This window comes from Rhinatrema bivittatum, chromosome 13, assembly GCF_901001135.1.
Source record: "Rhinatrema bivittatum chromosome 13, aRhiBiv1.1, whole genome shotgun sequence".
NCBI classification, from domain to species: Eukaryota; Metazoa; Chordata; class Amphibia; order Gymnophiona; family Rhinatrematidae; genus Rhinatrema; species Rhinatrema bivittatum.
The window spans coordinates 83,227,210-83,239,789 of record NC_042627.1 but is presented as its reverse complement, the minus strand read 5'-3'; the positions used below and the strand labels follow the sequence as shown (position 1 = coordinate 83,239,789).

Sequence of the window (12,580 nt, the reverse complement as noted above, 5' to 3'; positions counted from 1 at the left end):
AGATGTCTACAGAATCATGAAAGGACTTGAACAAGTTAATGTAAATCAGTTATTTACTCTCTTAGATAATAGAAGGACCAGGGGGGCACTCCATGAAGTTAGCATGTAGCTCATTTAAAACAAATCGAAGAAAATTCTTTTTCACTCAGCGCACAGTTAAGCTCTGGAATTCATTGCCAGAGGATGTGGTTACAGTGGTTAGTGTAACTGGGTTTAAAAAAGGTTTGGATAAGTTCCTAGAGGATAAATCTATAAACTGCAATGACGGTAATTAATAAGCAATAGTAGCTTGTGATCTATCTAAAGTTTGGGTACTTGCCAAGTATTAGTGACTTGGATTGGCTACTGTTGGAAACAGGATACTGGGCTTGATGGACCCTTGGTCTGACACATTATGGCATATTTTATGTTCTTGTGACAGACACCTCCACAAAACGTTGGTGTGGGGGACACATCTCTCAACAAATCCAGGGAACCTGGTCTCCTACAAACAAAAACTCCAAATCAATTTGCTTGAATTGAGAGCAATCAAGAATGCCCTATCTCCTCAAAGGGAAGAGTATTCTGATACATATGGACAGCCAATTGGCTCTCTTATGTAAATAAACAAGGAGGCACAGGTTCCTGGTCACTATGTCAGGAGAGTCTCCAGATCTGACAATGGGCAAGTGACCCTGCAAGCAACTTATTTACCTGATCTAGCCTCAGCAGAATATTCAGGTTACGTGAATGGTCTCTCAAACAGTCCACGATCGATAGACTTCAGATTACGGGGTTGTGCAAAGAGATGTCTCTTCGTGTAGGAAGCCAATCAGAAATTAGATTGATTCTGTTCAGTCTTACCGAGTCTCCTGAGACTCTCAAGATGTATTTGTTTTCGATTGGGCATCAGACTCATGTATGTGTTTCCACTTATTGCAAGAAACTTGTTCAAGACTGAGCACAGATGATGATCATTGCTCTAGCTTGGCTGAGGCAAATAAGGTATGCATATCTGGTACAGCACTCGTTGCATCCCCAATTCCATTGGGATGGAGCCTTCTAAAATGAAGGGGGGGTCTTCATCCAGATGAAGCATCCCTTCACTTGATGGCGTGTATATTGAGTATGAAGTAATCGTAGATCTTGCCCTTCCTGCAGCAGTAGAAAACATCCTCCTCTCGGCCAGGAAATGACTAGGCGGAACTATGCATTCAAGTGGTAGCGTTATACCATTTGGTGCACATGACTCACTTTCAATCCGCACACATGTGGGCCTCTGTTTCTCCTCACTTACCTAAGTTGTCTCTCCACTTCTGGTTTGGCCACTTCATCAGTTCAAGCCTACCTCAGTGTCATAGCAGCGTATCATGATTGGGTGGATAATTCTTTAGGAACCTACCCTCTCGTGTCTTGCTTCATGAAGGGACTCTTAAAAATTAAATCACCGATTTAAACGACTAGTGACCCTGTGAAATCCTAATGTGGTTCTGCAGCAATTCATGAGGACCCTGTTCAAGCTATTAGATTTGGCTTCACTTAAGTTCCTCATGTTGGCTCCACTTAAGTTCCTCATGTTATGCCAAAGTTATGGCTACTAAGAACAGCACGTTCTTAGTAGCCATAACTTTGGCATGAAGGATTAATGAACTTCAAGCTCTTGTACACTATTTGCAAAACTTTCAATTCTTCCATGACAAAGTAGTTCTCTGCACTAACAACCAGCAGATTTAAAATAAATCATAGAAAGTACATTTTCAATTGATGCACAATAAAGCTGTAGAATCTGTTGCCAAAAGACATGGTCAAGGTGTCTAGGGGTTAAAAGAGGTTTGGATAAGTTCCTGGAGGAAAAGTCCATAAAATATTATTAGCCAGGTAGATTACAGAAAGCCATTGCTCTCCCTGAGAGTGAGTAACAAGAAATAGACCTACTTTTTGGAATCTGCCAGGTACTTGTAAACCCGACTGGCCACTGTCGGAGACAGGGTGTTGGGCTTAATGGACCCAGCATGGCAATCTTTGTTTTTAAGAATGAGGGAAAGGGAAGATCATTTAAGGAAGAAGGAAAGCCAGGTGTTAAAATTGGTGAGAGAGGAGGAGGGGGATTTATCAGGGGACAGTTACTTGGAGAGGTAGTGGGGTGAACAGGGGAACAGAATGGTCTTCAAAGGAAGAAAAGGAGGGTGATTGAGGTGGAAGAAATGGTTGAACTCTACTGGAGAGGAGAGAACTATTGTCCAGTAGCACCACTGTGGCCTACTGTGCGAAGTGTATGGGAGATCTCTACCTCCATGACAGAGAGCAGCAAAGGAAGCAGATTCCTCGGGGAGAGGGAGAAGCCAAGTCTCAGTCAAGATGAGAAAATGAAGAAGAAAGGATAGAGATCATGAATGTAAAGAAAGCTAATTGGAAATAGAGTAAGCATTCCACAGGGAGCATTAGCAGGGTGAGGGAGGAGTGGGATGGAAATAAAATTGATCGAGTGGTAGATGCCTTTGAGAGCCAGGATTGGGGAGCAGAATATGGAGAAGAGGAGGAAGTGTGATGGTAAGATACTGTCCCGGAGAGTGCAGATGCCTGTATGAGAGGAAGAAAACTGAAGTTCAAGAGCAATGGACAGGGAAAAAGACAAAATGGCTGCTGAGATGAAGAATGTAGACTTGGTGTTAGCAATGGTCTGCAGTAGAGAATAAGACTGGGAGGATTAGTATCAGGAAGAGAAGATGTAGTAGAGCCAGGTGATGGGAGCCTGAGGGAGCTGAGATAGCTGGGAGACGAATACAAACGCACTGTAACTTCCCCAGCATCTGGCCAGTGCTTGAGGAATGTAGGGTGGGTTGTGGTGACTTCCAAAGTCAATCACTGAAGCAGCTGGGAAGGGCATGCAGATGTAAAAATTGCAATAGTTAAAAAAAAAAAAAGGATTAAAAATTAAATTGTAAAGTATTTCGTTTGTCGAAAGGTTTTATTATTTTCAATTTTATTTATTTATTTATGTATTTCTTTTAAGGAGTTTCACATTTAAAAAGAGGAGTCCATCTGGCAGCACTGCGACTAACGAATCTTTCAAGGTAAAACGCCTCTCATTGCTAAAGTTGCAGAATGGAAATGTTTGCCAGAAATTCGTCCTGACTAAATCTCTTCCATCTCTAACCAAACTCAGGGAGCAGACAGAGGGGAAGCTGCAGGTCCCAGCCGGACAGCGTTAGAGTCCCAACGCGTGTGCTCTCCTCCTCCCGGGCAGCAGGAGCTGGCAGATTCTCCCTCTACGGAAACCTGCTTGAATTCCTCCTTCAGCTCTGTCATCAGCCTCGACGGCTGGGATGATATCGATGACTTTGATACATCTTGGAAGGAGAAGAAGACCTGCAGGACATCAGTGCCAGTGAAAAGCTGTCAGCTCCCCGAGAAAGGTGCGGCCAGAACCTGGATACTCAAAGGCTCTGGGCAAAAGCTGGTCCAGCAGAGACTAGCAAAGCCCTGCGCTTGGAAACGTGGCTCCACTTTCCCTCGCAATGGACTTGTAGGCTCTCTTGATGGCTCAGACCCGTGCAGAGAGGCGCAGCCTCGGGATACAGAAGCGTCTTCTCTGAAGGCTGCCACTGAGACCGAAGGCACCCAAAGAAAGGGCGACACAAAGAACTATAAAGGTGAGCATTTCCTAATCGGGTTTTAATGTACAGCGTTCTCTGCAGACTGAGATACCAACATAAGAGTTATTCTGAGATGGCATTGCTTCTTCCTTAACTCCAAACAAGTGGCTCAACTGGTCAATCTTAATCTAATATAATTCTTTAGCCAAGCATATATGTGGGCCCCTTACTCTAACACAGACTCTCTTGTGGTATAGGGTCACCTTACTTTTATTACAACTCCTTTTTTTGTTTAGTTTTTCTTCATATATTAAAATATTGTCTATATCTCTAAAGTCTCAATAGAGCATTTACTTATTGATTCCCGCCTCAGGCGCAATGTTATGAGACACGAGAGGAAAATAAAACTCATCCAATCTTGGTTAGCATCCCGACGCGATCGCATTTCAGACAGAGTCCTGCCTCAGGGGATTTCCTTCCTTCAGTATCTTCATTCGTCATTCGAGAACACCATCCATTATTCAACGTTGTAACCTGTAAAACTTCTTGTATTCTTGGCTCTTGTGTTCTTCTTAATCTTACGCAAGCTCTTCTGGGCCGCGTCCGTTCTTAACATAGCATACCGCACAGAGTGATTCAGTTTAAACCCCGAAACCGGAAGTTACACAAGAGAGTCTGTGTTAGAGTAAGGGGCCCACATATATACTTGGCTAAAGAATTATATTAGATTAAGATTGACCAGTTGAACCACTTGTTTGGAGTTGTGGATACACATTTAGGTAAACTGGAATACAGTGATATTTGGGGTAAGGGTTGTGATTGCTTCTTCCTTCACATGGATTGCTATTTTTGCATAAGATTTTGAGTCATGGTTGATATTACTGTATGTTGTTGTTTTGTTTTGCATTTTGGGGCCAGACAGCTTCAAACTCCTCCTCCTTTTTGGCTTCTGGCTTGGAGCCAGGACTGGAATCTGGCCCTATGGGGCTTATTTACTGCAGACTTTCTCATTTTGTGCCTATGGGGAAAATTGCTCGATAAACAGGGTCCTATGAGCTTTCATTTGCAACTACGGGGAGAGGATTCCTCTCCACCCAGCTCAGTCAGTGAGGTAAGAGTCCTAAATCCAGCCACAATGCCTGGAATTCCCTGCCTCCCGCACTCCACAACGTTTTGGGGCTACTGCAGAAGAATTCTTGGAAATGACCCGGGCTTTATGCCCAGGATAGTCTTGTTTTGGGAAATAATTAGAAGGTCCAAGGGCTGAACAGACTTTCCTGGAGCTCTGTATTTACTCCTTTGTGGAATGGAAATGTATTTCTGTAGCTGATACAAAGTTTAGAGCCTGTTAATAGGTGGCTGCAGGCATCTGTACTTGCCTGTTTCAGAGCTGGGTACACTTTGCTGACTGAGCACCCTGACTTCGAAATGAAGCTTTTGGGAGTTTGAAAATAGCAGGGAGGGTTCCCACTGGTGCCTCCTGATCCTCCCACAGCCTTCTCCCTTTTATCATATATAATAAAACTGCAAAGCCATCCAAGAAGGAATGCCTGAGAACAGAAGAAATTTAAAGCAGAAGTATATTCAAGGAGTTTTCAGGAAGATAAGAACATAAGAACCTGCCATACTGGGTCAGACCAAGGGTCCATCAAGCCCAGCATCCTGTTTCCAACAGTGGCCAATCCAGGCCATAAGAACCTGCCAAGTACCCAAAAACTAAGTCTATTCCATGTTACCATTGCCAATGGCAGTGGCTATTCCCTAAGTGAACTTAATAGCAGGTAATGGACTTCTCCTCCAAGAACTTATCCAATCCTTTTTTAAACACAGCTACACTAACTGCACCAACCACAACCTTACTTCAGGTTTTGTTTTTTGTCCATATATATCACAGGAAGGAATCCCAGACAGGTTTAACTGTAAGCAACTTATCTTTTCTCTCATGTGCCAGGTTTTTAATTGTAAATGTTTCGCACCTTGGTAAGTGAATGTTTTAGGGTTGGCAGGAGCAATTATTTACGTCACTGCTTTTCTGAAGTGCGCCAACATCAATAAGTGGGGCTTCAACTTGTCATGTGCAGATTTCATTCCCAGAATTGATAAACCAATAATGTTACTCCTGGTGCCCAAAATTCTCAATATTGTATACTGTATGGCAGGGCATCTCAGATTTTGAGCCAGTGTGACCCCATGTGGGGCTGCGAGTGGAGCCTATTTTACTCGCGGCTGAGAGGAGTAAGACTTGGCGGGTCACGAGCGGCGCCCATCCTGCTCACGGCCCAGAGAAGCACAGAATCGGCTGGCTGCAAGCAGCGCCAGTCCTGCTCACGGCCCAGAGAAGCACAGAATCGGCTGGCTGCAAGCAGCGCCAGTCCTGCTCACGGCCCAGAAAAGCACAGAATCGGCTGGCTGCAAGCAGTGCCCGTCCTGCTCACGGCCAAGAGAAGCACAGAATCGGCTGGATGCAAGCAGTGCCCGTCCTGCTCACGGCCAAGAGAAGCACAGAATCGGCTGGATGCAAGCGGCGCCAGTCCTGCTCACGGCCCAGAGAAGCACAGAATCGGCTGGATGCAAGCGGCGCCAGTCCTGCTCACGGCCCAGAGAAGCACAGAATCGGCTGGATGCAAGCGGCGCCAGTCCTCCTCACGGCCCAGAGAAGCACAGAATCGGCTGGATGCAAGCGGCGCCAGTCCTGCTCACGGCCCAGAGAAGCACAGAATCGGCTGGCTGCAAGCGGCGCCAGTCCTGCTCACGGCCCAGAGAAGCACAGAATCGGCTGGCTGCAAGCGGCGCCAGTCCTGCTCACGGCCCAGAGAAGCACAGAATCGGCTGGATGTAAGCGGCGCCAGTCCTGCTCACGGCCCAGAGAAGCACAGAATCGGCTGGATGCAAGCGGCGCCAGTCCTGCTCACGGCCCAGAGAAGCACAGAATCGGCTGCCTGCAAGCGGCGCCAGTCCTCCTCACGGCCCAGAGAAGCACAGAATCGGCTGCCTGCAAGCGGCGCCAGTCCTCCTCACGGCCCAGAGAAGCACAGAATCGGCTGGATGCAAGCGGCGCCAGTCCTCCTCACGGCCCAGAGAAGCACAGAATCGGCTGGATGCAAGCGGCGCCAGTCCTGCTCACGGCCCAGAGAAGCACAGAATCGGCTGCCTGCAAGCGGCGCCAGTCCTCCTCACGGCCCAGAGAAGCACAGAATCGGCTGGATGCAAGCGGCGCCAGTCCTCCTCACGGCCCAGAGAAGCACAGAATCGGCTGGATGCAAGCGGCGCCAGTCCTGCTCACGGCCCAGAGAAGCACAGAATCGGCTGGATGCAAGCGGCGCCAGTCCTGCTCACGGCCCAGAGAAGCACAGAATCGGCTGCCTGCAAGCGGCGCCAGTCCTCCTCACGGCCCAGAGAAGCACAGAATCGGCTGGATGCAAGCGGCGCCAGTCCTCCTCACGGCCCAGAGAAGCACAGAATCGGCTGGATGCAAGCGGCGCCAGTCCTGCTCACGGCCCAGAGAAGCACAGAATCGGCTGGATGCAAGCGGTGCCAGTCCTGCTCACGGCCCAGAGAAGCACAGAATCGGCTGGATGCAAGCGGCGCCAGTCCTGCTCACGGCCCAGAGAAGCACAGAATCGGCTGGATGCAAGCGGCGCCAGTCCTGCTCACGGCCCAGAGAAGCACAGAATCGGCTGCCTGCAAGCGGCGCCAGTCCTGCTCACGGCCCAGAGAAGCACAGAATCGGCTGGATGCAAGCGGCGCCAGTCCTGCTCACGGCCCAGAGAAGCACAGAATCGGCTGGATGCAAGCGGCGCCAGTCCTGCTCACGGCCCAGAGAAGCACAGAATCGGCTGGATGCAAGCGGCGCCAGTCCTGCTCACGGCCCAGAGAAGCACAGAATCGGCTGGATGCAAGCGGCGCCAGTCCTGCTCACGGCCCAGAGAAGCACAGAATCGGCTGGATGCAAGCGGTGCCAGTCCTGCTCAGAAGCACAGAATCGGCTGGCTGCAAGCAGTGCCAGTCCTGCTCAGAAGCACAGAATCGGCTGGCTGCAAGCAGCGCCAGTCCTGCTCACGGCCCAGAGAAGCACAGAATCGGCTGGATGCAAGCAGCGCCCGTCCTGCTCACGGCCCAGAGAAGCACAGAATCGGCTGGCTGCAAGCAGTGCCCGTCCTGCTCACGGCCCAGAGAAGCACAGAATCGGCTGGATGCAAGCGGTGCCAGTCCTGCTCACGGCCGAGTAAAGCAAACACTCGGCGGGCCATGAGCGGTGTCTCAGTGAATGAGGTCGGGGGACGCGGGAGAAAAATATTTCAAGGCGCCATGTTGGTTGTTTGCAATGTGGTCTACCACCCAATATGACTCAGTAGGGGCAGTTTTTGACTGGTGTTTCTCTGATTTTTATGTTTTTATTTTATCTGCATTATTTAATATTGTAATATCTGGTGGATGTTTTATTTTTAATTTATTTTGATTGTACTATAATTGTTGTTGGATGTACACTGCACCGACCAGGAATTTTTCTGAGTGATCTATAAAAATGAAGAAAGAAATAAAATAAAGTGCAGGTAAACCTCTGCACGCTACTGAATTTGGCTGGCTGGTATTTGTGAGAGTTTAAACCTGGCGAGACAATGTAAATGGTGCACAATGCAGGCTAAATCCATCACTGCTAAGCCTTCTATACATTAACATGGCAAACCTATGCAGTTCCAGGAGAGCCTGACAGGAGGATTGACCCAGAAGAGACGGCAGAAGACAGCCAGGTGTGGATCGATGTGGACATAGGAAGGGATAGAAAATCTGCAGCATTTCAGCTGGAAGATGAAGTTTATGAACGGGATTATATCCCTCCTTCCCCCGAGGAAGTCGCGCTCACCTCATCCCCCTCCATAACAACCTGCAGGTAAGATCCTTCTGGCTGGGGGCAGAGCAGTATTGGGGTGGGGGGAGGTGGAGCCTTTTAGTTGTTTGGCTAGGGGTGGGGGGAAGTACCCCTTCTGAATGTGGAGAGGGGGGAAGCCATTCTGGCTATTTATACAATCCTTAGTGGAATAACTGGGCTCTGCCATCTTGCTACCTAACCGTCTCTGTGATTATAATCAGAGACATTACAATTAGCCAAATAACGCAACATGCAGATTCTGATTAAATGTGCTGTTTTAAAAGGCTGAATTTCGCCAAGATGAAGAAACGTTTTAAACTTCTCCTCTTAATTTTAGTGCATCAAAGGAACCTGCCTGTGAAAAACTTAATGCGTCACAAATCTTTCCGTCCAAGCCTGCGCAGTCACTTGCTGAGGAGGCTCCAGGCCAGAGAAGGACGGACGCGGAAGGTAGGGATCTGTTCTGGTGGAGTCACAGTCAGCTCAAGTGTTAGAGAGCAGGAATTAATTCAATCCTATCTGATGAGAGAAAGGCAATAGTAAAATCATTGCATTATGTAAAGAATTCTCTTTGCTGTTCATAGGAAAAGTGCACCTTCCTTGTTGTCCCAACAGAGCAATCCAGAACACATGGATTAGCCCCCTGCCAGCACAAGCAGAAAGAGAAGAATCTGATTCGCTTACCTCATCCCTTACAGGGCACTGAAAAGCCAGGAACGCTTCAATATTTCTCTCCAGCAGATGGTAGAGGTATTGAATCCTGCAGCCTAGAAATCTTGGACAAATTGTTCCCAGGGGTTTTTTTGTCCTTAAGGTATTCTTGGTAGTGTAGTGGAGGCGGGGGGGGGGGTTAGGGGTTGGATGGGAGGGGGGTGTCAGTGGCTACTTACTGACTCACTCCTAAGTAAGGGAGATTTGATAACTAATGGTGTTGGATCCCCTGTACAGGAGGGAATCCTTTTTGGGACAAGGACAGGGATGCGGTAGCCCAGTTGAAGGATCACCATGAAACCCTTCAACAGATATCTGCCAGTGCTTCGGCCCAGCTTTCCTCTGCACGGAAACCTCATCGACCCAGTTCTAGGAGGTCTTTCTATAGGCAGCGGAAATATCCCCCTGCCTCTTGGTTTTGCATCCCTGCACTGCTTGCAGGGGCCGTACCCGCCAACAGCCGGCCCCCTAACAAGCTCCGGCAACAGGGGTTTGACTGGAGGCGAGGAAGCATGAGTCAGCACGTCGTACCCCTGCCACCCGATCTCCCAGTGGGGGGCAGACTTCTCTGCTTTGCCCATCGTTGGTCAATCATCACCTTGGACCGATGGGTCCTCAGGGGTATCGACTAAACTTCAGAGAAATCCCGGAGGACTCGCCCCCATATCCAGCATGGGATTCATCCGCCCAGCAGGACATAACTTCTCCCAGAGCTCTCCACCCTCCTACAGACGGGAGCAGTAGAACCCAACCCCCTTCTCCAGCACGGTCGAAGGTTCTATTTGAGGTATTTCCCGATACCCAAGAGAACTGGGAGCATGCGCCCCATTCATGATCTCAGGGCGTTGAACAAATTTCTCAGAAGGGAAAAGTTCAAAATGGTTTCTCTGGGTACTCTGATCCCCCTGCCTCGCCCACATGGCCATCTCCCCCAGAGATAGGAAGTCACTGTGCCTTGTGGTGGGGAAGGCTCCCTACCAATACAGAATGCTGCTCCTCGCGTCGTCACCAAATGCCTGGCAGTGGTAGCAGCTGACCTCAGACGGTAGGTGGTACTCGTCTTCCCTTACGTAGACGACTGGCTGGTCAAAAGCGACTCTCGAATAGGAGCACCGGACACCTCAGCTCTGACCATGCAGGTGCCGCAGTCTCTGGGATTTGTTATCAACTACCTGAAGGCAGCATGGACTTTTTTTGATTGGGTGACTAAAGAATTAGATCCTTGGTGCAAAGAACAAAGTTTTGGATATATTGGAGGCTGGGGCAATTTATGGAATAGAAAAGGTCTCTGTCAAAGATGGCTTACATCTGTCTGTCTGTGGCAGGAAAAAGGATATTAAGGGATAAATTCAAATCCTGTGCCGTAAGGCATTTAAATTAAACAGGGTGGCAGGAGGAGAGTGGAACAACAAAACCAAATACAAAAACAAAGGAGAAGGATGAAGAGGATAACAGAAGTCAGCTGAATAAGGCAAAAACCTAGTCCAAGCAAAGCAGTAAACAGAACGAATGAAAGTGGAGAGCTATGAGCACAATAAAATCCCAGACCTGCAGGCCCTAATGGTGGAGGCAGACTTGGATGTTGTTTCTGTTATGGAGTCGTGGTTCACTGAGTCTCATGATTGGGATACGGCCATACCGGGCTGCAACTTGTTAAGGAAGGACAGAAAAGGGGGAGGAGTGGCTCTTTATGTCAAAAACAATATCCAAGCAACTGAACTGCAAGGAATAGGGGATAGAGAAGAAGCATTAAAAAAAAAAAAAAAAAAAAGAGGATGGTGCATCCATTTTTTTACCAGAGTGGTTTACAGGCCTCCCACTCAAACGGAAGAACTAGACAGACAGCTGATTGAAGGCATTCAAAAGGTGCACTCCCTTGCCGGCGCCGACCCAGGATTTTATAGCGTGCTCGCCCGCACATGTACGCCCGTGCGCAACCTTTTCAAATCTACCCCATAGTCTGTCTAGTGATTGGGATCTTGCCAGGTATTTGTCCCTGTAGGGTAGAGGTTACACTGTATAACCGTATATTAAGGGTAAGATCCTGCTGCCATCATACAACAGAAGCTAAGTGCTCCACTGGATCGATTCCTGAGAAGTTGCGGGACCAGAGTTGCTCTGCTCTGATCTTGCGAGTTACTTATGTTTGTCACTGTAGGGTAGAGGTTACACTGTATAACCGTATATTAAGGGTAAGGTCCTGCTGCCATCATACAACAGAAGGTAAGTGCTCCACTGGATCGATTCCTGAGAAGTTGTGGGACCAGAGTTGCTCTGCTCTGATCTTGCGAGTTACTTATGTTTGTCCCTGTAGGGTAGAGGTTACACTGTATAACCGTATATTAAGGGTAAGATCCTGCTGCCATCATACAACAGAAGGTAAGGACTCCACTGGATCGATTCCTGAGAAGTTGTGGGACCAGAGTTGCTCTGCTCTGATCTTGCGAGTTACTTATGTTTGTCCCTGTAGGGTAGAGATTACACTGTATAACCGTATATTAAGGGTAAGGTCCTGCTGCCATCATACAACAGAAGGTAAGTGCTCCACTGGATCGATTCCTGAGAAGTTGCGGGACCAGAGTTGCTCTGCTCTGATCTTGCGAGTTACTTATGTTTGTCCCTGTAGGGTAGAGGTTACACTGTATAACCGTATATTAAGGGTAAGGTCCTGCTGCCATCATACAACAGAAGGTAAGGACTCCACTGGATCGATTCCTGAGAAGTTGTGGGACCAGAGTTGCTCTGCTCTGATCTTGCGAGTTACTTATGTTTGTCCCTGTAGGGTAGAGGTTACACTGTATAACCGTATATTAAGGGTAAGGTCCTGCTGCCATCATACAACAGAAGCTAAGTGCTCCACTGGATCGATTCCTGAGAAGTTGTGGGACCAGAGTTGCTCTGCTCTGATCTTGCGAGTTACTTATGTTTGTCCCTGTAGGGTAGAGGTTACACTGTATAACCGTATATTAAGGGTAAGATCCTGCTGCCATCATACAACAGAAGGTAAGTGCTCCACTGGATCGATTCCTGAGAAGTTGTGGGACCAGAGTTGCTCTGCTCTGATCTTGCGAGTTACTTATGTTTGTCACTGTAGGGTAGAGGTTACACTGTATAACCGTGTATTAAGGGTAAGATCCTGCTGCCATCATACAACAGAAGGTAAGTGCTCCACTGGATCGATTCCTGAGAAGTTGCGGGACCAGAGTTGCTCTGCTCTGATCTTGCGAGTTACTTATGTTTGTCCCTGTAGGGTAGAGGTTACACTGTATAACCGTGTATTAAGGGTAAGGTCCTGCTGCCATCATACAACAGAAGGTAAGGACTCCACTGGATCGATTCCTGAGAAGTTGCGGGACCAGAGTTGCTCTGCTCTGATCTTGCGAGTTACTTATGTTTGTCCCTGTAGGGTAGAGGTTACACTGTA

At 48.1% G+C, this 12,580-nt stretch overlaps 1 protein-coding gene across 4 annotated transcripts in view; it reads left to right on the top strand.

Annotated features, from left to right (window-relative positions):
- BLM (BLM RecQ like helicase) overlaps positions 1-12,580 on the top strand; it is a 130,875-nt gene that overhangs the window by 7,674 nt on the left and 110,621 nt on the right. For all 4 annotated transcript variants that reach the window (XM_029574859.1, XM_029574861.1, XM_029574858.1 and 1 more), the window contains exons 4-7: positions 2,993-3,053; positions 3,146-3,632; positions 8,271-8,466; positions 8,783-8,895. In XM_029574859.1, coding sequence (XP_029430719.1) covers positions 2,993-3,053; positions 3,146-3,632; positions 8,271-8,466; positions 8,783-8,895 — 857 coding nt within the window. The remainder of the gene's footprint in view (positions 1-2,992; positions 3,054-3,145; positions 3,633-8,270; positions 8,467-8,782; positions 8,896-12,580) is intronic.